At 35.8% G+C, this 26,629-nt stretch overlaps 3 protein-coding genes and 1 pseudogene across 5 annotated transcripts; 1 reads left to right on the top strand and 3 right to left on the bottom strand.

Moving 5' to 3' along the window:
* The first annotated feature begins 156 nt into the window (after positions 1-156).
* On the top strand, positions 157-2,123 carry LOC120148321 (annotated as a pseudogene).
* Positions 2,124-2,211: 88 nt separating this feature from the next.
* On the bottom strand, positions 2,212-5,674 carry LOC120148319 (ras-related protein RABE1c). 2 transcript variants are annotated; one of them, XM_039161474.1, is made up of 9 exons: positions 5,568-5,674; positions 5,278-5,357; positions 4,642-4,714; positions 4,453-4,553; positions 3,599-3,664; positions 3,302-3,399; positions 2,940-3,002; positions 2,766-2,858; positions 2,212-2,627 (listed from the first exon to the last, which is right to left on the bottom strand). In XM_039161474.1, the coding sequence occupies exons 2-9, from the start codon at positions 5,348-5,350 to the stop codon at positions 2,541-2,543; spliced, it is 654 nt and encodes a 217-aa protein (XP_039017405.1). In that variant the 5' UTR covers positions 5,351-5,357; positions 5,568-5,674; the 3' UTR covers positions 2,212-2,540. The 2 variants fall into 2 exon arrangements, with proteins under 2 accessions (XP_039017405.1, XP_039017404.1); XM_039161473.1 differs by lacking the exon at positions 5,568-5,674 and adding an exon at positions 5,438-5,538.
* A 1,687-nt stretch (positions 5,675-7,361) lies between these two features.
* On the bottom strand, positions 7,362-8,046 carry LOC120148288 (40S ribosomal protein S15a-1-like). 2 transcript variants are annotated; one of them, XM_039161452.1, is made up of 4 exons: positions 7,914-8,046; positions 7,655-7,815; position 7,497; positions 7,362-7,459 (listed from the first exon to the last, which is right to left on the bottom strand). In XM_039161452.1, the coding sequence occupies exons 1-4, from the start codon at positions 8,044-8,046 to the stop codon at positions 7,362-7,364; spliced, it is 393 nt and encodes a 130-aa protein (XP_039017383.1). The 2 variants fall into 2 exon arrangements, with proteins under 2 accessions (XP_039017383.1, XP_039017382.1); XM_039161451.1 differs by lacking the exon at position 7,497 and having other exon boundaries at positions 7,362-7,453; positions 7,648-7,815.
* A 650-nt stretch (positions 8,047-8,696) lies between these two features.
* Positions 8,697-22,669, bottom strand: LOC120148311 (osmotin-like protein). Its single transcript, XM_039161467.1, has 2 exons — positions 21,861-22,669; positions 8,697-8,707 (listed from the first exon to the last, which is right to left on the bottom strand). Exon 1 carries the CDS (start codon positions 22,649-22,651, stop codon positions 21,890-21,892), a length of 762 nt encoding a protein of 253 aa, XP_039017398.1. The 5' UTR covers positions 22,652-22,669; the 3' UTR covers positions 8,697-8,707; positions 21,861-21,889.
* Positions 22,670-26,629: the final 3,960 nt, after the last annotated feature.

Here is a 26,629-nt window from a genome sequence, read left to right as displayed (position 1 = left end):
TTGATTTTTGTTTATTTACTTGATGAAATGTGCATGGTTTTCATCATACTTTCAGGGTGAACTCAGTAGATTTTTATATGAAAACGGTCTTGCCTTTGTTTTAGAATGACTAAGATGCAACTTTTTTTTTGTTACTGTGGAAAAAGATAGTGTTTTTTTCTTTTTTGGTTACCCAATTTTTTGTTGGTTAATGGATCACTGAACTCTGGATTATCACAAGCAAGCAACTTCTAAGTGATGTTTTTGCAGGCATTTCAGAGTAAAAGTTTTTGGATGGCAAAGGGTACTGCGCATGTGTCTGACGGAGATGCAGCATTTGATAATACTTCTAGGGTCGAACCCAAGCGTTCGCATAATTGGTTTGTCGATGCTGAGCCACAGCTGTTCCCCAACAAGAAGCAAGCTATACAGGCTGCAACCAACAAATCGAATTCTGGAATTTATAATTCAAATGTTCTCCCTTGGGAAAATGTTTCCAGTTTCCAGTCTGTTCCTAGCCAATTTATGTACCGGTTGTTTGGTTCCGAATCTGAAAGGTCTGTCAATTTCAGTGACAGGAACACATCTCCCATAGAAGCAGATGACGCGAGGAGAAAAGGCCTTGAAGATCCTTTCGGTGAAGTTGCATCTGTTGGTTTGTCGATATCTCCTTCCATTGAAGATCCTGAATCATGCTTTAATTATGGTGGAATTAGAAAAGTTAAGGTCAATCAAGTTAAGGACTCCGATAACTGTATCCATGATCCAAAGGAACACAGTTTTAGCTGAGAAAATAACAGTGACATGTCTACAATTGAGTTGTATAACCCTGAATATGAAAGTTGTTTCAATTCAATGGGACATGGTTATGATAGGCAGTGATAATGTTGCAACAGTGAGTCATATCTATAACAGGGATGATTTGCATATCACTACGACAAGGATAATGGAATTCCATTATCGATGGCCAACACTTGTGTTAAAGAGGATGCCAATTTCTTTCTTTTGGTGGCTTTCACGAAGAGCATGAAATTATCCCGGTGAGCAGGACTCTTGGTAGCTTTGATCCTTCATACTGTCAATCTTCCAATTCAACATTGGAAGACACTTCGAGAAATCAGCTGGGCATATCAATCTCTGGTTCGGTTGCAAGTGCAGCTCAGACTGCTAAACTAAGACCTGAATCTGCTTCAAGGACTAAACCAGAGTTCAAACCATCAAAGAAAGAAGCTCCAAACAGTTTCCCTTCAAATGTCAGAAGTTTGATATCGACTGGTATGCTTGGTGGTGTACCTGTGAAGTACGTTTCCTTGTTGCGGGAGGTAACTGGCTAGTTATTTTCTTCTCTTTTTCTTCTGTTGCATTTGCTTTCTGCCTAATGGTTTTATCCCTTTACGACTGTATGTAATAAGGAGCTTTGCGGAGTTATAAAAGGTTCTGGCTATCTTTGTGGGTGTCAATCATGTAACTTTTCTAATGTAAGCCATATTGTAGTTTCTAGACTTGCTTAAGTTTTTTGGCTTCTCAATGACTTATGTATGATTGTGCAATAGGTGCTGAATGCATACGAGTTTGAGCACCACGCTGGTTGCAAAACAAAGCATCCGAACAATCACATTTACTTTGACACTGGGAAGACTATCTATCAGATAGTACAAGAATTGAGGAGGACACCGGAGAGTTTGTTGTTCGATACAATTCCAACTGTGTTTAGTGCACCAATTAATCAGAAGTCCTTTCGCATTTGGAAAGGTAAATTAGATTTGGTTTAGCTTCTAAGCTGCCTCTTTGCTCTCTATCACCTTAGATCATGAGACTATGAGCATGAACATTGAACAACCCACATTATTGCTGCATTGGAGCCAGTTGTTAACTCGTTATCTTCCCATCTTTCCAGAATCATTTCAAGCAGCAACTCGTGAGCTTCAACGCATTTATGGGAAAGAACTAAACCTATAGGATGGCATTTTCCAAAATGTATGATAAAGCACAATCTCCCTGGTGAACTATGTGCATAGAAAAATAAATTATGACTTGTGTTTACATATAGGGTGTTATCGGCTTTTCAACCTAATTTAGAGTAACTAAATGTAAGAGAACAATGTAAAGGAAGATGTATGACAGAGTTGTGACTTGTGAATCCTGTTTTTCGTTAGGCCTAATTTAGAACTCCTTACTTGCATGACTCTTTACTTCCTACAATGTCATTTGTAATTAAGCGGGTATTAGAGAAATCACAGGTAAGGTTGTTGTTGCATCAACAAAATGAACTAGTCTTGCAAGCAGTCAGAACCCTGGCTTCCGATATGAAGGAGCCAAGAAAAGGGAAGAAAAACAAGGTATGTTCGTCCCATTACACAAAGGATCCAATTATGAAAACATTACATTCACACCCTATAACAAAGTTATAAAGAATGACAATAAGAAAATACATGCACTCATCATCCAGTCAATACACAATTAGTTTTCCCTTTTCTCTTTTTTCCTCCATTTTCTATCAAAGTTTAACATCCAATATGTGCCCCACCGGAGGCACCGGATTTGAACCAAGTTCGATCCCCTTAGGTTGAACCACAGCAAGCTGATCCTTGTGCAGCTTGACCAGCCCCAGCTGCCTGGTCAGGTTTATTGATCTTGATCGTTGAAGGCTACAACGATAGAAAAGTTCTCAATATTTCTATCAATAATATTGCAAAATGGCAATGGTTTCTGATTATCAGAGCCTAATTTTATTTTCAAGAAGTTATGTGATTCTTATTCTAGATAAGGCAGGCTATGTGAATTACCTCAGCCTTTGAGTCAGTATCCACGAGTCTTTGCTTTATGTCCCTGGCTATTGAAAAGAAAACTTCCTCCACGTTCAGATTTGTCTTTGCACTCTGCATGACGGTTTGTTTTCAGTATGTAGTCTCTCTAATTCAACTAGCAAGTAGCAACCACAAGCAGCAAGCATGACTTACTGTTTCGAAAAATTTGATTCCATATTCGTCAGCAAGCGCTTGTCCCCTGGAGGTCGGCACAGCCTTAAAAAGAGAAAAATGTAGTAAGATTAGAAAATAGATGCATTCGTCAACAAAACCCAAATGAATAGATGGGGAGGGAGGAGGGCTTTGACAGTATCATAAAATGTGATTAACAGATGATCCCCTAAATTCCCCAATTAAGATGAACACTGAGCAAAAAATGCACAGATCCAACAACACACTTAGACTTAGCAGGGCAACTGGGCTAAGATGCTAAACGTCTGATAACGTTCAAAGCAATCCGCAAGATGATAAAACCATAGACATCATCTACTAAAATATTATGGAGAGAAGCTCACCCTTTTGCTTTCATCCATATCAGCCTTGTTCCCGACCAATATCTTGTTAACATTATCTGATGCATGCTGTTCAATGTTGCGAATCCAATTCCTAATATCTGCGTGGAGAAAGAACCTTTCTATAAGAGATTTAACATAGAAACCAAGTACTATAACAACTAAAAGAACAAAGCAAAGCCTTAAATCTGTATAACTAGTTAATAAAAGACAGCAAACAAATGTAGCAACATTAAGAAGATTAAGTGAAAATTTAAGGTCAAACAATTAGTTGGGAAAAAAGAGAGAGAAGGGATTTACTGTTGAAGGAGGATTCATCAGTGACATCATAGACTAGCAAGATGCCCATGGCTCCACGATAATAAGCTGTTAATAGGAAGAAAAAAAGCATCAAAGGAAACCATTTGAAGAAATGCAAATGTGGAATATATATCAGTGTTTGACAAAAGTGACTAAAGAAGATTTAGGTTACTAAAATTTTAGTTAATAAGAACATTGTTCCATATGACAATCCTAACAATTTGAAAAACCTGAGAAATGCCCAGACCAGCATACGACACAACCATGAAAATTCTCCAACATCAGACAACAATGTTAGGATTTTAGGTTGTAGACTTTTAACCATTTCACACCTTAAAGATGCCTAGTACCAAATAGCCATACTTAGTCGACATAGTAGCAGTATCAATAATTAAGACTACCCACAAAGTCCATAAAGTGACAGCTAACCGAAGAACAGATCTAAGAAGTTAAAGAAGAACTTTAGTAATTAATAGCATGCAATGGAGGGTCATAACCAACAGCAGGCATTTGCTATTGATGGAATAGTTCAAAGGAATTTCTGTCATAAGGCCTTGCATAACCCATTGCATATTTAGTTTTAGACCTTTGGTTGAACTTGCATTTAGGTTTCTTAAACATGTCTGTTCTTGCTCACACATTCAGCTATTGGAATTGTGCATTTCCTAGTTGGGCATGCCTTTCAACAAAACTAGTCCAAATTTCTTTCTCCCGATTTGGAAACATAGAAAAATTCAGACAAATTGATCTGAGACTGGAAATCTTCAAGGTAGATGATGGCAATGTCATGATTCAAACATATCGTTTTCTCCCATGGATTGAAACGAAAGAATTATGCTAGCAAAAACACTTACCAGTTGTGATTGTCCGAAACCGCTCCTGCCCAGCTGTATCCCAAATTTGGAGCTTAATTCGTTTACCATCAAGCTCAATGGTTCTTATCTTAAAATCAATACTGCATGTGTGATAGTCACATTGTGAAAGTCAATAAATTATTATCAAGAAATAATCTAGAGAAAATGGTTCCATTTGAAATAACGCACCCAATGGTGGTGATAAAGCTGGTTGTAAAGGAACCATCTGAGAATCGTAAAAGTAGGCAACTCTTACCGACACCTAGAAATGTGAATAAACAGAAAATGTTATAGTCCTAGCAAGCTTTGAATGCATAATAATCTAAGTTATGAAGGCATCTAAATTTCAAAAGAAGAAAAATAGAACATTTCATGAAGAAGGAATTCATTTTGGGGCAAAATCTAGAAAGCAAATTAATTTTAAAAAAATTATGAAATCATCAAACCATTAACTGAAAACCCCCATGATTTATCGCAATTACAGCACATAGCTCCCACCAAATTATATATAGCGAAACCGAGAGTCAACTAACCAATAGCAGCCAAAGTTTGCTTCTTCGACGCTCTTTAACTCTCAAAATTTTAAAATTAGCCCAAGAAACTCATCGAGAGAAATTTGGAGACACGAAACTGAGAGGCACCGAATAGATTATAATATGAACTAAATCTAGTTGCACGCCAAATTATTTCCAGATAATGCAAGGCAAATAATAAATCTAAGGTGGTGAAGAAAGATCGGAGAACTCGAAGATCAGTTTGGTCATAAGGAAAACGAGAGATAAAATGAAAGTAACCAAAAGAGCATAGTTTTAGAGATCAACGTACCACTGTCGCCGATCAATAGAAGCTTTACGAGGTAATCGTAATCAGCTCTAGCTCTTGCTGGTGGAGCAGCCATTGAAAACCTGCAAACAGAAAAGACGAATCAGAATCAAAAGTTCACATTTCTATACTCGAATCCACATAATTGAAACAAGAAAAGTACCAGATCGGGTATCGAAAAAAGAGATTTTTCAGGGAGAAAAAAAAAGGAGAGGCTTCCAAAAAAAGTCAAATCTTAAAGATGATGAAATTCAAGTTCTACTTAACAACAAATTTAAAAACAAAACTATTACCCGCAAAATAGATATTCTTCGAGGAAAGTGGGTTGCTAAAATGCGCAGCGTCCGCTTTCCTTGCTTCTCTTTTTTCGACTTTCTTTTACTTTTCTTGGATGCGCCGATCACCCAGTGCGCATGCTAGCAAATATACTGATATCAACGCGGAGATAAATAGTGTGGAAGACTTTAGTTTTGATGATTTCCTTTATAGGGGCGTGACACGAATAAAAGAAAGGCTCCTGACAAACCACCTGGCAAATGTTCTGGCAATTTCCACGTGGCTTATGCTTGTTGATTGAGGGGACCAGTGCTGGAGAAGTGAGCTGGCATCCTAATCATCCTCAGCCGTTTAAATTCTTAAATTAACAACTAGCAGCTGGGTTTTAGAGAAAACGATCCAGTGTTTCGATACTCACCAATACTAAACTGCAATTCACAGATCAAAAAGAGATCAGTCGGCCGAAAAGGCAACAAATTTTTCTTTATTTTTTAAACGTCTACGGCAACCAAGCCAAGCTGTCCAATTGGGTTTCACCAAGTTCCTCCCAATCTTCTGCCTTGTTTAGCAAGTAAAATAAAACTGACAGCTGTAAAAAAAAATCTATGTAATGTTCTTATGGATGGTTAATCGACTTCAATAATTAACTTCAAATATGAATTTTTTTACTGAACCAAATGATTTCATTTACTTAACCAAAGTTGGGGACATGTTTCGGATTTAAAGAATAATTTGTTTACAACACATTCTGAATGGTGACAAGGGTTTTGTGTTTTTTTTAACGAGGCATGAATAGTTTGAACATTATACAAACTGACAGCTCATGTATGCAACTCTATCTAGGTACCGTTTTTTATATTAATTATTTATTTTATTAACGATGATTATTCTAAAATTTTATTTGTAGTTATTTATTATAATTTTATAACACTAATATACATGTGTACACCCTAAAAATAATTTGAAATCTGTCATTCGTGACCACCCACATTTGCCAGTATAATCATATTAAAACTAAAGTTGTAAGGACTATATATAGAATATGGGCCATAGAGTTAATGCTTCTAGTATATGCTTGGAAGATGCTTTCCCCACAAACCATAAGAATTTCCTTCAAAGCATACAGAACTTTCCTTTTCCTCATTGTCTATCCTGCAATTTCTCCAAATGCTAGTATCAAGGGCGCTCAGGGTCGATGGTGATGGGAGCATCAACGGTGACGACGAGGATGGGGGTGAACGCGTAGACAGATATCATGATCGTTGAATTGTAGCCGAATTTCAATCAGTTGGGCAACTAAACACTCTTTTGGCAGTTCATCAAGATCGGGGATCATTGTGGCTCCAGCGTATAAATGGCGGATCTAATAGTTTGAGTTACTTTTACAACATTCAAAAGAAACGATTGCTTCTTTTCTTTGTACTGTTTATGGCTGAAACCTGAAACATCAATGGTTGAAGCCAGTATTATTAGAGCTTTTTTTGCTAGAATTCTTGCTGTTTTATGTTTGATATAGAAAAGCAGCTAGTACAACCACAGTTTTAGCATTGATTTTCGGAACCTTTTATACTCCAAACTTAACTTTTGATCTTAAAAAAAGGAGCAACACAATTCAGTCAACATCTGTGTGGGCATTAGAGCAGACCAGGAAGGCTGTGCCTCGGCCTCTGTTGCACCGATTCTAGCCCACTGTAAACGCTGGGTAGCCAATTGCAGACATTTCATAATCCCCAATACAAAATTAGAATTATAGAGAGAACAGGTACCAACTCATACATTGTGAGAAATCAAAAAAATGAAAATCTCAACTCTCAATGGAAGAAACCAAGTACTTTTCCTCCCACATTTTTTCTTCTTGCTTCTTCATGGTCCATGATGCCAGCAGATGTGGTGAGTACAATAATCCAAACTGCAGTAAGAAAGAGCGTAAATGGCACAGGATAAGCACTCTCATTCTCGAATCGATTAATAAGATTATGTGAATATGTCAACAATCAAATCTCATCTAGGGGTCTCTATGTGACGAAATCCGAGACATGCACGATAATGATTTTGTATTCATACAATATGCAGAGAATAAAGATTAAAAAGCTTCTAAGCTAACCTGTCTTGAAGGAAGCAACCTGGCAGTCCAACCCTCTATCTCTTTGACTCCGATATCTAATCGAGGACTAATCACCCCACACTTGTTCAGCCTCCCGTTCAGTTCAACCACAATTTTGCCAGCTCTGTGATCATCAACATACTCAAACTCTCCGATGTAACCTGCAATGGCAATTGAGAAGTATCAGCAATTTCATCTTTACCATAGATCAAACTTAAAAAGTTTTAATAAAAAAGGGTGGAGAGCATAGTAAACAAACCATGCTTCTGCATGACCAGAAGGAACTTGATAATAACTATCGAGGAAGGCCGAATCATGACCTGCCGTTTCCCCCTCTTCTCTGCATTGTACATGCTCTTGAGTGCATCATTCAGAACACTTACTCTCGCCATCCTTCCAAAATACAAGCTGCTGCAGATTTTAAAATGAATGATAATCAAGCATTTAAAGTTTCCACTCCTCAAAAAATACAAGGCTAAGCATCTGACAAATTGCTCATGAACCACTCATTTTTGTTTGTTCGTCAAACTAAATAAGAAAAAGTATGAACACAAATTTTATGTTTATTGATTAAAAAACAGGTCTAAAGATGGTGTTTTCAATTTGTTTAAGTTAAAACAAACTTGTTTATAAGTTTGTTTATTTATACTTTTAAAATATTTTTATTTATTTATAATATGATTATTAGTAATTATGTTAATTTATTTTATATCTAGAAAATAATTTGTTTGTTATTCATTAACTTTTTTTGAAATCACTCATGAATAGATCTTTTAATTGTTTGCAAATATGTTGCCACACCCGAAAAATTTTTGAACTTTAATTTTATTCGAAGGACCAGTTTGAGAGTTTTTATAACTTGAGATCTGTTTTGAATTTTCTTTTTACTCAGCGGCTTGATTCTTAATTTACCATTTTTCCTTTAAAATCTAAAAAAAAAATTGTGTGGTTGGGATTTTAACTCCCCAATTGGGAACCAAATCCCTAAATGGTGAAAACAAAATCAGCTTATCGTGAGAGAAAAAAGTCTTTCCCAAAAATCAAACGCATAGCCTCGTTGTCGTACATCCTATTTCCGGCCAACGATGGCGTGCATCGCCACCACCACGAAATTCCCCACCGTGCCCCGATCAAAACCCCAATTTCCCAAAGACCGATGTCGATCGTCGAGGATGGTCTTTGAAGTCATGTCGAAAACCTAAAGCTATCGTTATGTCTCTTATTCGATTTTGGCCGCCATAATCGTTCGTAGGTGACGTCACTGCACCAATCGACTCACCGTCCCACGTCAAGCAAAACCCAGTAGGCCTCTTCTAGTGATTCATCGTCGTTCGTCGCGAATTAACCGACAAAATTTCGTCAAAGATCTCGAGCCCTATCGCGATTTTCGTCGATTTCACACCGATCCCGTCGTCGATTGTCCTCACCGCCACCATCATTTGATCCCCTCTCATGACTGGTCAAACTTAGGTACATGATTTTTTTCAAGCAATTTATGAATAAACTATTCTTATGTGATTTTTATGAAAATCCATGTCAAATGTCGATAAAAAAAACATGAAAATCGAAAAGGCACTGCGTGATTGTCTCCCATGATCAAATTATGTCACATTAACCGATTTTGTATTATCTAACTAACATGTCATAACTAATTTTTTATAAATAATTTAAAATTGGTACAACTCAATTATATGTTGTCTAAGTAGTAGAGTTTTATATATTCGAATCTAAAATTTAAATTACGAACTTTTTATTTCAATGAATTTTAAAAATAAGTAAATTTCTTTAAAAAAAAATAGTCGACTCAATGAAAAATATTTAAGAGAAAATAACCTCAGTGACAAAAAATGCCTTATAATATACGATTTTAACCAACTTTTTTTGGATTTACCAAAATGACCAACTAAATCGCAATGCGATCAATAATTTGCAACGCGATCTCCGGTATCGCAAATCAGTTTCCAGATTTGCAACGCGATTCTGACTATCGCACTGCGATTTTCCAAATTTGCGTTGCGATTTTCCGACTATCGCAATGCGAATATGTAAATCGCAATGCGAGTATGACTATCGCAACGCGATTCTGACTATCGCAACGAGATTCTGACTGTCGCAACACGATTCTGACTGTCGCAACGCGATGCTGACTATCGCAATACGATTTTCAAAGCGCCATTATTATCGCAACGCGTATTTTTTTCAAATTCCAAACACAAATATTAATATATCGGAACACTGAACCGTCCACAGTATATCCCGTAATTGCAACTCATAACCTAAAACCCTAAATCACAACTCAGTCTCATCTCCATCTCTCACTCTCTAAGGCGACATCCGTCCCCATCTCCGACGAAATCAGTCCCCATCTCCGGCAAAATCCGTCTATCTCCATCTCTCAGAGCCACCCTCAAAATCATTCACAGTCAGAAATGGAAAATCAACCACCGAGGGTTAGTTTTTTTAATTATTTTTATTTTGAAATTTTTGCATTATTATTAGGTTTTTCATATTGAAATTGATGATAAGTTTACTGGTAATTTCAATAATAGATTAACCATTTCATTTAGATTGTTTATTAAATTCATTCGATTGCTGCCAATACTGCTAAACTGTTTAGTCTTTAAACCCTGTGAATTTAGTATTTGTCTTTGTTTTGTCTTTTGGTTGAAGTAATGCAATCCATTCAAGTTTCAATTTTAGTATTTGAAACCGAGAATCGCAATGCGAAATGAAAATCGCAATGACAGAATCGCAATGCGATTTTAGTTTCGCGTTGCGATTTTCATTTCGCGTTGCGATAGTCATTTTCGTGTTGCGGTTTTCATTTTCGTGTTGCGATTTTAAGTTTCAAAAACTATTCTTCTTCTGCAAATTGAAACTTGAATGAATTGCATTACTTCAACAAAAAAACAAAGACAAATACTAAATTCACAGTGTTGTAAATTTAAGTTTGAAGAATAAACTACTACTCTTTATGTTTATTGTTCTTGATATATCTTCACAGTGTAGTTTTTGGTATATCTAACTTGGTATGTTTATTGTTTTTGTAGAACTTTTATTCGGCTCAATTGACCTTAAGAAATAAATTAAGCCTGGCCAAAACAATTGCGTCGAAGCTTTCACCTGCACAAAGAAAAATATTTGAGGATACTTGCTTCGGGCCATGGCTGAAAGTACAACATCCGGGTGGAGATGCTATATTGACCCATATGTTTCTTCAAACCATGACTAACGATCTACCAGAGACTATACAACATCGTGATGAAGAGATATGGTTTGATTTTCCACCGGCGTATACGTGTTTTGGGCGGGAGGAGTTTTGCTTAATCACCGGTCTACGCTTTGGACACGATGATGTAGATCGGTACATTAGACACATTACCCGCCTATCATGGTTATCCTGGGTTTTTCCTGAGCTGTCAATGGAGAAGCTGAATTTACACGTGGAAGACTTGACGAGATTATTGAATAAGAAAGATGGTTTTACTCGGATGAATGACGTCGATGTTGTCCGAGTATGCCTTCTAATACTTTTGCATGTCGGCTTTTTAGGCAGAGAGGCCAGACAACCTATTCCTAATGATCTAATTAAATTGGTAGAGGACCTAAATGCATGGAACTTGTTTCAGTGGGGTTCGTATCTATGGAAAGCTACATGGAATAAGTTGTCGTCTGCCTTTGATGATCGAAAAAGTTTGCGTGGCGATGGTTCCAAATACACTTTGTCAGGCTTTATTTGGGCCTTTAAGGTAAGAATTTTTATATAATGTTTCCAAAATTATAATTAATTATTATTTAACAATTACTAATGTTTGTTATTATATTGTTTGTAGATTTAGATATTTGAGGTCTTTCCCGCCATGCAGATATATGCATTAAAAACTTCTAATGATATTCCTAGGGCTATTTCCTGGAAGAGGAAATAGACCTTACATCAATGGGAAGATTTACTACCGTATACGAAAATAAATAATGAAAGTTAACATAAATACTACCATATGTTTATAAACAAGTTATTACTAGTACATGTTTAACTTTGTTTGAGCTTTTATATTGTTAGGAGTCTAACACTCCATTACAGAGGCTGACACCCACGGAAGTTGAGCTTGCCACTGATTGGTGGCAAGCTAGTAAGCATTTTTTTGATGGCACGGATGATGAACAGCCTCCACTTCGAGAGTCATCACCTCACCCAGAGCCATCACCTGATAGACCTGACTATACACCTACACAACGAGAGCCATCACCTATTCTGTCACATCATCGAGCCTCTTCTCCACCATCACCTCATGATAGGCGACCGACAAATATGCCACGACGTTTATCTCCCTGTTCTCCACCTCCACGGGATGAGTTAGGGGAGTTACGTGATGAGGTCAATGCCTTGCGTGAGGAGGTCGGTACTTTAAGCGATGACAATTGTGCATGGCGTGTTGAGGTGTCTACTTTACGTGGTGAGGTAGCCGCTCTACGTGAGATGGTATCATCGTTGCAGAATGAGGTTCATACTCTACGCAATGAGGTAAGTTTAATATTTTTCATATTTAACTTGATGATAAATTTACTCGTAATTTCACTTAGATTAACCATTTCACTTAGATTGCTTAGTAAATTCATTTGGTTGCTGCCAATACTGCTAAACTGTTTATTCTTTAACCCTGTGAAGTTAGTATTTGTTTTTGGTTGTCTTTTGGTTGAAGTAATGCAATCCATTCAAGTTTCAATTTGCAGAAGAAGAATATTTTACTTTCGTAACGCGAAAATGACTATCACAATGCGAAAATGACTATCACAACGCGAAAATGACTATTGCAACGCGAATTTGACTATCGCAACGAAAGAACCGCAATGTGAAATGAAAATCGCATTGCGATTCTCTCATTGCGATAGTCAAATTCGCGTTGCGATAGTCATTTTTGCGTTGCGATAGTCGTTTTCGCGTTGCGATAGTCATTCGTGTTGCGATTTTAAGTTTCAGATTCTATTCTTCTTCTGCAAATTGAAACTTGAATGAATTGCATTACTTCAACCAAAAGACAAAGACAAATACTAACTTCACAGTGTTAAAAATTTAAGTTTCAAGAATAAACTACTACTCTTTATGTTGTCATTGAACCTGCACTAAACCTATATGTTGTCCTTTTAAATGTTTATATAAGTGATTACTTCTGGAATGTTATCTGATGCATTTTGTGAACAATGATAGAATAATGACTTGGGTGAATACCGTGCAAGTTTGAAATATATTTGTCTTTGTTTTCACTGTTTAATATCATGTCTGTTTATTTACTAATTTATGTATTAATTTATTTTTAGCGACCCGCTAAGGTGGATGCTCTATGTCGGGTTTTTCTTGCAAGACAGAGTTCACACATCAGACGACGTACACGTGCCATTAAGTCTCCGTTCACCCCAATAGTGCGAAGAATCCGTAAGAAAAAGCCCGACTCATCTGTCATCGTTCAAGAGGCCTCCCCTATCGTTCAAGAGGCCCATATCATCCCTCAAGAGTCCCCTCCCACTGTTCAAGAGGCCACTGTTATCGTTGAAGAGGTCACTCCCAACATTCTAGAGCCCGATTCACACGGCATAATATATCGAATTATTGAGAAACCCCCTCATGTGCCGGACATGATGGATGACTATTGGCTTTCGTATAAATTACCAGCCAGTACCATTCCGGCAGATGAAGTGGAGAGGAAACAACTACCGGAAACAATTCTGGATAATACTCTTTGGGCTAAGACCGCAGTTGATTTTTATCTATATGAGCGGAGCCAAGGGTGTTATGCTGACATATACAAACTCAACGATGATATGCATTTGTTGATTGAACGGTCTTAGTGGGGTGTGTTATTAGGGGTTGAAGACAATGTCTATTTCGATGAGGGGTAAGTCTTATATTTCTTCTTATATTTCATTTTGATTAATTTTTTTAAAATTTATGTAATTCACTAATATATATCTTTTTTTATAAAACAACATATTGATGCATAGGTGTCACGTATTCTAATAGTAAGGGTTTTGAAGAAAAATAAAAATAAAAAAATACGCGATATACAATTATGCCGACGTCTTTTCACATAGTTCACTTGAAGAATCAACGACATGAATCATATGTGTTGGCTAATGGACAAGCTAAACTTTATCCTGCATGGTGGGAGGTCGATAAGGTTAGTATTTATTTTTTTTAAATATTTTAAAGGTGTTCATAAATAAGTGCGCAATTTGAATTATTACTTATGATTGCAGGTGTTTATCCCTGTTTTGGAACGTACTCATTGGCTTCTCGTCGAGCTTCAACTCCCATCCCTGAAGACAATAGTATATGACAGCATGATAAATTACATATCATTGTCTGATTTGAGAGATATTATTAAGGGATGGAGCTCTCCTTTGGCTAAATTCTTGGATGCAATTAATTATTGGACTTATTCTGGAAACAAGAAGCCAAAGAAGTTCAATGTTACAGTTATCAGAGACGAGACAGCGTCACAACAAACGTCGGAAGCCAGAGGGGATTGTGGTCCTCTCATATGCATGTGCTTGGAGCGTTTGACGACAGGAAGTACACAGTTTCTTATTTGTGCTTGTTTAATTGATTGAAATGTAAAAGTTGATTTGTTGATTTCAATCTGCATCATATTGAAGGTAAAAGACTTGTTGGAGGTACACTTTCGCAACGCTAAACTCAAAATCGCAATGCGAAAGACAAAATCGCAATGCGAAAGTCAATTTGCATTGCGATAATCTAATATGCTTTGCAATTTTCTCGTTGCGATAGTCAAATACCCGTTGCGATAATCAAATTCGCGTTGCGATACTCAAATTCGCGGTACAATAGTCAAATTCGCGTTGCGATAGACAAATTCGCATTGCGATTTTTGAGTTGCGATAGTCATATTCGTGTTGCGATAGTCAAATTCGCGTTGCGGTTTTTGAGTTGTGATAATCAAATTCGCGTTACGATAGTCAAATTCGCGTTGCGATATTCAAATGAATGTGTAATAAGTGATAACAACTGAACATATCATAGCAATGTTCAAACTCAAGTTACTAATACATGCCTAACTAAAAATGTTAAAAGTTTACACATAAAATACACATAATAGTCAAATTCGCGTTGCGATATTCAAATGAATGTGTAATAAGTGATAACAACTGAACAGATCATAGCAATGTTCAAACTCAAGTTACTAATACATGCCTAACTGAAAATGTTAAAAGTTTACACATAATACAACGTTTGCATTTAAAAATCACCTAAGATAATAGTCCCAAAAGTTGAAGCCGGTTGTGATTGCGATTTTGATTTTGATTTTGATTGCGATTTTGATTGCCTTTTTCTTGACACCATATGAGCTTTGGATTTTGATGAGGATCCATATTTTGGTAGAGGAAAATATGATTGTGATGGCACTGGTGATCCACATGTCAACCATGTATGACCACTTTCCTTGCACTGACTACATGTCGATCTCTTCTTCTCTTCACCCTTAGACGGTATACGATCGTGACTTTTTGGTAGGCCAGGTAGCCTTCTGTCCATGGCTGGTTGCAAAACTGTTTGTAAGTCATCTGGTATGTCCCACTCAGAAGGATATGGAATAGGGTAGATAATCTCGGTATAAGTCTGTCGATATACTTCTGTAGTGTAGCAATCCATAGCGTATGCGCTTGAATCATCTTGGTTTAGATGAAGAGCAACTTTTATAACATGCCCACACGGATAACCATATGTTTGTCATTTCATACAACTACACGTCTTTGCATTTAGATCGACAAGCCCATTTAAGTTATTATCCAGTACTTCAAATAAAGTGTTTGAACATGGTTCAACTCTCCATGGCGTTCACTTCACAACACGTTTCGTTATCTTTTTTTCAGTCCATTGTGTAACACGATGTTCCAATGTTCCTGTAAATTTAAATAAATAATGCTTAGTAAAATATATGATAAGTTACGAATTTAAAGAAATAATACTTGCATGGTTTCTTTTCTTGTAGTACCACTGTTGAATAGAGGCTCGAAAAAACTCCATTAACATAGTAATGGGTAATTTCCGGGAATGACGACTTAGAGCGTTGATTGATTCTGCACTATTAGACGTCATGAAACCATATCTTGCTCCAAGTTGATGTACTCTTGACCATCTTTCAAACCTGACATCTTCTAGTGTTTGAGCACACTGAGGTAAAACACGTTTTAAACAATTTATATGCTTATTAAAATCCACTTCCCTATAAGCTTTTACAGCCTTCCAGTATATCCATTTGTGATTTTTTATACCAGAAGACCTTGATTTTAGATTTCTATATAAATGAACACCACAAAGTCCATGAAAAGCATATGGGAAACACCTTCTAACAGCGTTGTCAATTGAGTTTGCCCTATCGGATATGATTGTCAGATTGCTAATAGGACATATGCAATCCCTAAGATGCCTCATAAACCATATCCATGAATCAGAGGTTTTAGATTTGCCAACCCCGTAAGCTATTGGCAGTATCCCATTGTTAGCATCTATGGCTACTGCTAATAAGTTTACTCCAAGGTATCGACCTTTTAAATGTGCTCCGTCAACTATAATAATTGGGCGCATGCAAGTAATAAACGAACGAATCTACAAAATCATATACACAAGAAATATAATCATTTAAATGTGAAATGCATGTAACTAACAAAAATGAGTCAACAAAATTATATTGATTTACTAACCGCAGCACCAATGGCGATAAACAGCAACTCAAAGCGTCCATCTCTATCTGTTTTGATATGAGTTACCGACCCAGGACTTTTCAGCTTTAAATTGTGACAATAAGCCGGCAGTTGGGCAAACGATGCTTCTGGAGACCCCCTCAACAATTCCAAGGCATAACATTTGGCTCTCCAAGCTTGAGAATATGAGATACTAATCTTGAACTGAGCATTCATGTCAGTCATAATTTCATGTCCCCGATATACCCTGCCATTCAAAAACATTAACTCAGCCAGAAAACCACCCAACACCTTTTTGTTTACCTGTCTATGGTGAGGAAAAACTTGGGTTCTTGGACATGTATGTTTATCAATAAAAGTCCTAACTTGAAACATTTCGTAATCTTTTATCCTCTTTGCAATCATACGCCACGTACAGTTTTTGTCAATCATACACTTTGTTTCGAAACGATCTTTGCTTGATTTGTTAACTTTTAGTTGACAGCCATCTTCCACACATTTCGTATACAAAGCTAACTTCAAGTCTTCCTTTGTATCAAAACAATCATCTTTCTTGATACGAATAATTTTTGTGTAACAATCAACTGCTATTTTTACCAACTCTTCTTTCGGTATCTGAAGTAATTTTGGCATATTTCAGTTATACTCCTGTGGTATTTACTTCGGGGAATTCTTCTTATTCTTTTTCTTCTTCAGGGTTATATGAATTACAGAATGGATGTTCAACATATTCATTCACAGTCGTAACTTCCTCCTCATTATCATCAACAACATCTTCCTCGGCAGCAGCTGTTTCATCATCAAAATTCGGGTATTGATCAATATCAAAATCATTACATGCAGGGTCTGTTTCTTCTTCTGAAACATCATCAAAATCCGAGTATTGACCAAGATCAAAGTTCGGGTATTGACCAAGATCAAATTTCGAATACCGACTAGTACTCACAATTTTTTCTGTTGGCTCATCATCGTCTAACTGGTTAATACGAAAATCAGAATTTGGTGCTGAAAGTTTATTGGGATTTGGATTAGGGAAAGGTTGTGGGTTTTGAGATTGTGTTTGGTATTGGAAATGTGGTGAAACAAAATTTGTTTGGTGATGAAATTGTGGTGGAACCATTAAATTTTGAGCACCATAAACTGGGGTTGAAAAACTTAGTTGATTACTACCCGCTACTGACCCAACCTCACTACTTCTAGGTTCAACAACATACAATGTAACATCATCTTGCGAAACACTAATGTAAGCAATGAATCGTTCAACGTCTTCATTGTCGGTTAACAAATAAACTTTACCTTTTCTCTGATAAGATAGCCTAAATCCACTTAAGGGCTCTAAATTCAATTTATTTGCAACACGTAACATTAGAGTTTCATAAGTTAACTTTTTTAATGACAATTTTAGTTGAAGATTCATGGGTAAAGGCATATATTGTAAAATACCATGAACATTCTCCCATGACCCTCCAAAACACAAATCTATCCAAACATGATCAACATTAGATGATTTCATTATTGTAAATTAATTTACTAAACAAACGAGCTGCGAAACTAAAACCTGTTGCCGGATGGGGAAGGATGTCGTTGGATATAAGAACGGATGTCGCAGGAGAGAGTGATAGATGGAGATGGAATGAGTTGCGATTTAGGGATTTAGGTTATGAGTTGCTTCTGCTGTGTAGTTATATACCCAAAATATTTGTGTTGCGAAACTAAAACCTGTTGCGAATTTGAAATTCAGTGTTGCGACAGTCAGAATCGCGTTGCGATAGTCATAATCGCATTGCGATTTACATATTCGCATTGTGATTTACATATTCGCATTGTGATAGTCGGAAAATCGCAACGCGAATTTGGAAAATCGCAATGCGATAGTCAGAATCGCGTTGCGAATCTGGAAACTGATTTGCGATACCGGAGATCGCGTTGCAAATTATCGATCGCACTGCGATTTAGTTGGTCATTTTGAAAAATCCAAAAAAAGTTGGTTAAAATCGTATATTATAAGACATTTTTGGTCACTAAGGTTATTTTCTCAATATTTAATTCACCCGGTTTTATTTTAAAAAAGATGTTCCATTTACTACGTAAATTAATAGAAATTAAAATTCATTCATGTTGGACGCAAACGTAAAACAACATTGCATTTAATTGTTTTAAAAAACGAGAAAACAAATACATGATATATGAATGTAAAAATAATGAATGATATGTACATGATAGACGAAATATCGAAAATAATACGACAAATAAATAATAAAAGACTCACTTAATATTTAAGATTAAAAAAATAGGGATGTTAAAAAAAATATGTTCCTTGCTTTTTTATGAAAAATGTTTATATATACATAAAAAGGATACCCTTAAAATGAAACATGTTTATATATCTTAAAGAAAACATATAATACAAACAAATAGTGAATAATCATAAAATATCAACTTTATTCGAATAACCTTTGGAAGGGTACTTCAAGTTTTAGGAGGTATTCAGTAGGTTAATCGAATAACCAAAAATTTTATAAATACTAAAATATTAAAATGACGTTTTTTATTAAAAATACAACACATGTGTATTAGAATATTAAAAATGTTACCTTTAATAAAGCATGTGTACATATATTACCACATCAAACATTTATGATAAAATGCAAAATGAAAGCATACATACATATAATAATACAACAACAACAAAACCCTATTCCCATATGTAATGGGGTAAGGGGGAGGTAGGGTGGTTGGCTGCCCTCCAACGCCAGGTTGAAAGCAGCTTTCGTGGAAGACCTCCAACAGTCAAAAAATTAAAATTAAAATAAAATGCAATGTAATGCATGTTTAAATAAATTAATAAAATAAATAGTTGAACAATCTTCATATGCTACATATAATAATACATGGATTGAAATAAAATAACAACTATAAATGGATAATAATAAAACAGTGAATGAACTAGGACCAAATTAAAGCATAAAAAAATAACAGTGACTAAAAAAATATTATCCACAACATTTTGAAGTATAAATAAACTAGCATAGTGACTAAAATAATTATAAAAATAAGTTAAGGGGATTTAAAGCATAAATAATACAACTTTGAACATATATACAAACAAAAAGGACTATATCAGAATAAATAAAAATTACAGGGCTTATTGGGATATTGATCCATATCACTTCATGAGTATTCGACCAAAAGAATGACCAAAAGAATGACCAAAAGAATGACCAAAATGAAATATGGACAAAATTACAATAACTAAAAGCATAATTGAGCATATTCTATCACGACGTAACCATAAAGGACTAACATATAACAAATCTAAAATTAACAATTCAAGTTAAGCATTAAACCAGATTAAAGATAAAACATGTAATGACTGAAATGTAAGCACGATATAGTTCAAAGTTCAAAATGTAAAAACGAAAAATTTTGTATTTGCTAAAACAAAATATTACAAAGTATGGATGGCTGAAGATGGGATTAACCCATGCAGTAAAAGGTGTGTGTCCCCTTCCCTAAACGGTGTCATTTCATGTTTGATATAAAAGTTAAATTATAGGGTTATGAAAATCTAATATCTCATTTGGTTCAACCAATTTAAAAAATCGATGAGTCTCCGCTGTGCCAGCCATCGCTCATCGGCGACGGAGAAGAGGAATGACTACACCAAACGATACGCCTCAGAGCCCTCGGTACAAATCTGAGACTCGATTACCTCCAAAATAGCTAGATTGACATAGATCTAAAGGCGAAGTTATAGAGCTCCCAACTTCAGTGACTCTTCTTCTACCCGACGAAAAACGAGCGAAGATAAGTCTCTCTCTCTCTCTCTCTCTCTCTTATTTTCTTTTGTTTTTGGTTCAAATGCCTCTCTCATTTTTTTCTTTTGTGGTTGCTGGTTTTTTTCGTTTTGTTGCCCTCTCCTGAATCTCTCCTATCTCAAATATAGTCTTGCATGTTATAACTGATGGACTTGTTGAGTGTTTGGTGAGGGTTTTATGAAACTATGGCCGATGAAATGATTTCCCTGAACCCCATTACTAAAAAATGGATTTTTTTTATTTAATCTGAATTTTTTAAAGGGTTCTGTTATGGATTTGATTTGTTTTGTTGTCTGATTTCTCTTTGCCCACTGTTTTATCGAGATGATGATGGAGTGGTTCGAAACGGCTATCAACAACAGTTGAGCTCACGAATGCCAGTGGGGGAGACTCACGAGACAGGGAAGCCGAGTGTCCGAGCGCGTGCATCATACGCGCCCATCGGACGTTCCATCTTCTTGAATGGAGGCGACAGATCTTGAATGATTATGGTGAAATCTAATTTTGAAACGCATCTAGGTCGTTGATCTTCATCTAGATCCAATAGCTGATATTGGGTGGCTACATTGGAACACGTTGAAACCCTAATATGTCTGGACTTGGTACACACGAGCTTCAATCAGTAGACCTGCTGGGTCACTTGAATTTTGGGTTGTATTTTGATGTGTTTTGTAATTTTGGCCAATCTTGTAACATGATTAAGCCTGTCAATACGTATATGTTAGTATTTATTTTTATTATTATATAATATATCGTACTTAACTGATTTATATGCATACGACTTAATTAAGATTAATAACTCAAAAACAAACATATTGAAACAAGCTAAATCATAAACATCTACACATTTAATTACCGTAATAATAAACCTGTAATCTACTTACAAACATATAAAAAATAATTAAATTAAAAATAATAATGGTCATAAACTAATATTAATCTGACATAAAAAATTTGATATTAGTCCAATAATAGATTTGATATATAAATTAATAACATTAATGAATAAATCATCACTTTTGAAACATGAGTGAACAAGACAAATTACTTAAACATTAAGGACTGATTGTATAATTTATCCAATATTAATAATTTAATTAAATAAATAACATGTCACACATTTATGGGTGGATAACGGAAATGGGATAGTTCAGGCTAAGAACGTGATTCACCAAACGCAAGTACACGGCAAAATTACATTTTATTGCTTCGCGTTCGGCTGATTTATCTTTCCATTTTTCCACCGTCTCGAAACGCTGGTCCTGACCCTAATGCTTTTTCGAAAGTAACGGACGACGAACGCTGCTTGAAAGAGAGTGTGTTGAAATTCAAATGAAGGCTGATGCTTTTATGTGCTACGTCCTGACTCCTTTTCAGAGATTCGAGTCCCTCCCAGTCCCAACGTAAAAATAAACACATCGTATTTCACATGACTCACGCGCCTTCATCCTATTTGTGGTAAAATTATCATTTAACCTTTTTTACTTTCTTGAATAAAACTTCAAAATTCAAACAGCTTTCTCTTCTTTTTATAATAAAATAATTATGAAAGGTCCCAAAACGAAGGGTAAAAACGGAAACGAAGAACATTTATTTGGAACAATTACAACTCAACACCATTAATGCTTCAATCCCAACTTAGAACACACATATCAAACCCAGCACAGGACTACAAATTCACTAACGAGCATTAAAAACCCTAGTGGCAGAAGATGACCTTAAGCTCACGTGGGGAAGCACAGTCGTGCATGAGCGAAGGGCTATCATGTGCATAAGTAAACGTGGCTGGACAAGCATGCTTGAAAAACTGTGTAAATGTATTAGCCCTGCAGGTTTGAGGGCTATTGTAATGGTTCCTGCAACAAAGCTCGTCGGTCCCGAAGGCAGCACATCCACTCTTACAACCCACCACCGGACCATGACCAGCCGGCGACCTATACTGTAACTTGTCGGGACACGTGGCTAGAATGTTTGCCCTGCACCCAACGACGGGGCAGAGGCCTTTGCCTTCGTGTGGGGTCACCGTCATGGGGACGTTAAAACCGTCCACGAGACTAACTTCGTATGAAGAGAGATCTTTGTGACCACCGTGGTGGAGGCTGAACTGTGCCAGCGTGACGGGGGTGGCTCCACCTAGGCCGTTGCACTCAATGCGGTTGCCACAATCTCCCGTTTGACAGGAGAAACGTCCGTTGGAGTAGCTGCAGCCGGTTCGACCCCAGATACGACCGGACCAGTGGGCTGTGGGTGCGGGGAAGGAACGGTGGGTGAGGGTGTGAAGGGCGAAACCGCCTCGTTCAAGGACAGGGTGGCCGGCGTTGGGTTGGATAGCTGGATAAATGGTGAAAGGGCAGTTGTTAACGACAGTTAAAATGAGACCGGGGTGAGTAGCTGAACCAAAGCTGCATAAAACGGAAACGGCAGCTAGAACCATTAAAGAGTAACACAGAGAAGAAGCCATTTTTTAAACGATTGAAGGGATGAGTATTCGGTAAGTTCTGGCTTGGTTCTTATAGAAAGCGAAGAAGAGCATTGTAGTCTTCCTGAAAGACCGAAATACCCTTTCTACTTTTTGGGTTTTTTCAACTTTTTAATATTTTAAACTTTTTAATATTTTAAACTTTATATGATCGTGCTCACTGACTGAGCAGAGACCTGCAAAAAAATGTCAGAAACCAGAGGGTAGGACACAGATTGAGCCCAACTTTTTTTTTCTGAGGGTGCCTAAAGTTTTAACATTTTTTTTTTCATTACGAACTCGATCGGAGGATTATCTACAAAGAGAGGGGAGATTGTATTAGCGTTGAGTCCTAGGTGGAACGCTCCAGTTAAGACAAAACACATTGGAAAAAGAAAAAAGAAAACAGGTGACAAGCTAAACGTTAAAGTAATCAACATCGTGTACGAGATCTTTGTCGGTATTAACTCATAAGAGAGATTTCAACACAAACAGCAAATTGGAGCAAAAACATTAGTGAAAAACTATTTACTTAAAAAGTTCTGAATCAGTCACATGTATGTTTGCATGGTTAAAGTACTGAATCAGTCACGTATTTGCATGGTTAAAACGTGACGGTTTGTATGCTGTACATACGTATCAAACTGCTATTTGGGTGAGCTAAAATTAATGCGGATGAGGCAGCTCGTGACAATGATGAGACCGGTTCCTGTGGTGGAGTAATTCGAGATGTTAACAACTCTTGATATATATTCAACTTCTCATATAATATGAGAATTGAGATGATGCTTGATTATAATAATGGAGTTACGGATAGTTCATGATATATTACAGCATGTATAGAGATTAGGCTACATGAAAGTCAAGTTAGTGATTTGTAATGTATATATTTACAATATTCTTAATCGTAAATCTAAAACACTCCGTGAAAATACTATTAAGAAATGTAGCCATGTTCACACTGACAATAAGCAATATACGAATGACTACATCCATCCATTAAATAGTATATTCAAATCCTTTTTAGAAATTTCCCCCAATAGCTCCTACTCAAGGAGAGGTGGAAGGAAAACTTCTACTCGTATCAAGTATTAAACTTACAATCTAGAAGAATTTAATTATCTTTTCTAAAGATTATTGACCTCTTTTAGAATCTTTAATTACTATATATATATATATATATATATATATATTTCCAAAAAAATATGTTTGATTTGTGCTCAATTGAATATAGGATTTTTAAATAATGAGATATAAAGTTACTTCGAATAATTAAAATTATTTTTATATCATTTTATTATTTGAGTATGTATATAATTTAAAAAGTGTATATATATATGTGTGTGTGAGATTCTTTATAAAATAAACCTTTGAAGAATATTAAACTAAATAATAGTAAATTATAGAAATAAGTGAAGACTATTGTATCTTAACACGGTTAAATGAGCATAATAAATCATGCTCAATTGGGGACCGCAAACGAGTATAAATTTGTGAATTTTGTATCGCATCCGTTTTAATTGGGGATGAAGATGAGTATAAATTTAGTGGTAGTGGACAGATGTGGATGTAAAAAGTCATTCCCATCGTGAGTAGTAGGTAGGTTATGGGTTTGAGATCTTATCAGCCTCGTATCCTCCCGCCCATTATTCGCTTGTCTACTAACTATCCACCATATAAATTTTGGACAATTATGAATTTAGGTATAATTTTAGAGACTATTGCGAAGGTCTTAAGATTTTTAGGACATGACTTGTAATTTAATTAGATGTTAGGTATAAACATTTTTAGAATCGAAGACGATCACTTATATAATCTGTGAGATTGTTACCAAACGGGAATGGACGGGTATAGACAGATACAAAATTGGTGATAGGTAATCAATTGGATAGTGAGTGTAGGGTGAATTTGAGAATATACACATATGGGTGGGGTGAATTTAAAATTTATATACACATATGGGCGGGGTGGATTTAAAATTTTTACCTATCGTGGGTGGTGGGTAGGTAGTAAATACAAAAATATTAGATGAATACAAAGATAGAAGAAGGGATATTTGCACCCGCCACCACGATTGTCATTTTATTATTAAGATTATTTGACAAATTTTTATTCAAAAACTATACAAACAAATTATTTTTGTTGATAAATAAATTATTGTTATTTTTTGAGGTATCAAATTTAAAAATTATGAATGTTAAAGATATAAGTATTTAATATAAATTGATTGACAATTATTCTTAAACTGATATTACTTTGTATTTAGCTCTTATTAATAAAAAATTAAAACATATTTATATTTTCTTTAGTATAATATGGGCGTTTTTTCCGAAAAATCACCGGTGACTGGTATATTTACCGATCTAACACCGGTCAGATTATATTTCTCGATCTAACACCCGTAGCAGTAAAGCGCGCTCCCTGCCCTGCGCTATATGTTGATTTGGCGTCACGTGGGTATAACGCACCCCCTGTACCGCGCTATATGCTGACATGGCTTACACGTGGGTATAGCGCGACCCCTGATCCACGCTATAGTTGTTTATCTGACACGTGAGGTATAGCGCGGTACAGGGGGCGTGCTATACCTTTAATTACCCCCAATCCTCCCTATAAATACTCTATCCTCTATTACTTTCATCACACCACATTCTCTCAAATTCTCTTAAATACTCTCTATATTTAAGGTATATTTTATAATATTTTTAATATTATGTATTTAATTTATTTAAGCATTTTTCTTTATTTAATATTTTACTAATATATTTTTTTTGTAGATACATAATGGAAGGCGGTCTACATCGCTTGGATGTAAATCATATATCTCGACACTTTGCTGGTACGGTAACATTTTAACGTTTTAATTTAATTTAAATTATTTGTAATAATTTGTTGATTTATTTAATGCATGATTATTAAATTAATAATTAATTTGTGTAATTATTTAATTTAGGAGAAGGACTGTGTATTAGATCATTTTATTAGGAATCTTAAGTTAGTGATACCTAGCCGTGTCTTGCCGTATTTAGTAGATGCTGGATTTGGTTACATAGGTAGATATCAGAGTCACTATAAGATAGAACCAGACCTTATTTCTGCCTTAGTAGAGCGGTGGAGGCCGGAGACCCACACATTCCATCTTCCATGCAGAGAGTGCACGATTACACTTGAGGATGTTGCTATGCACCTAGGGCTTCCGGTGGATAGAGATATTCACACCCGCCACACACAATTGTCATTTTATTATTAAGATTATTTGACAAATTTTTATTCAAAAACTATACAAACAAATTATTCTTGATGATAAATAAATTATTGCTATTTTTTAAGGTATCAAGTTTAAAAATTATGAATGTTAGAGATATAAGTATTCAATATAAATTGATTGACAGTTATTCTTAGAATGATATTACTTTGTATTTAGCTTTTATTAATAAAAAAAATAAAACATATTTATATTTTCTTTAGTATAATATGACGTGTTTATCTTATTAGAAAAATATGACGTGTTTATCGCCGTACAAAATGGCAAGCTAATCCTTAAAATAATAAATGATCCTAATTCCCTTATTTACAGAGTGGAAAAAGTACTTCCACGTGTTCGGTTTCATCTTCGAGCGTGATTTACAGCACACGATATTGCGCGTGAAATTTTGAATTCCTGATATATAGGTTGCAAAAAGGGAAAAACTCCTTGTAAATAGGAACCGGTAATCACCGTTAATATTTCCGGTCATTCCTCCCCCTCATTCATTCACGTCTCCAAGAGGACCAAGACGGCGCCCGAGTCCTCCTTCCGTACATCCCTTACCGGCTGTTCCCAGTAAAATTTAAAAAGTAATTAAATTAATTCAATTTTATTTCTTTCTAAAAAATAGAGAGAAAGAAAGTAAGGTATTTTTCCCATTCATCTTCTTGTTTGTTTGTTTGTTTGTTTGTTTTTTTGTAATTGAGGCTTTGAGATTGTCTCCGTTCCGTTTT

The sequence above is a fragment of the Hibiscus syriacus genome, unplaced genomic scaffold (genome assembly GCF_006381635.1).
Source record: "Hibiscus syriacus cultivar Baekdansim isolate YM2019G1 unplaced genomic scaffold, ASM638163v2 tig00110956_pilon, whole genome shotgun sequence".
NCBI lineage: Eukaryota > Viridiplantae > Streptophyta > Magnoliopsida > Malvales > Malvaceae > Hibiscus > Hibiscus syriacus.
This window is presented reverse-complemented; position numbering and strand designations above follow the sequence as displayed.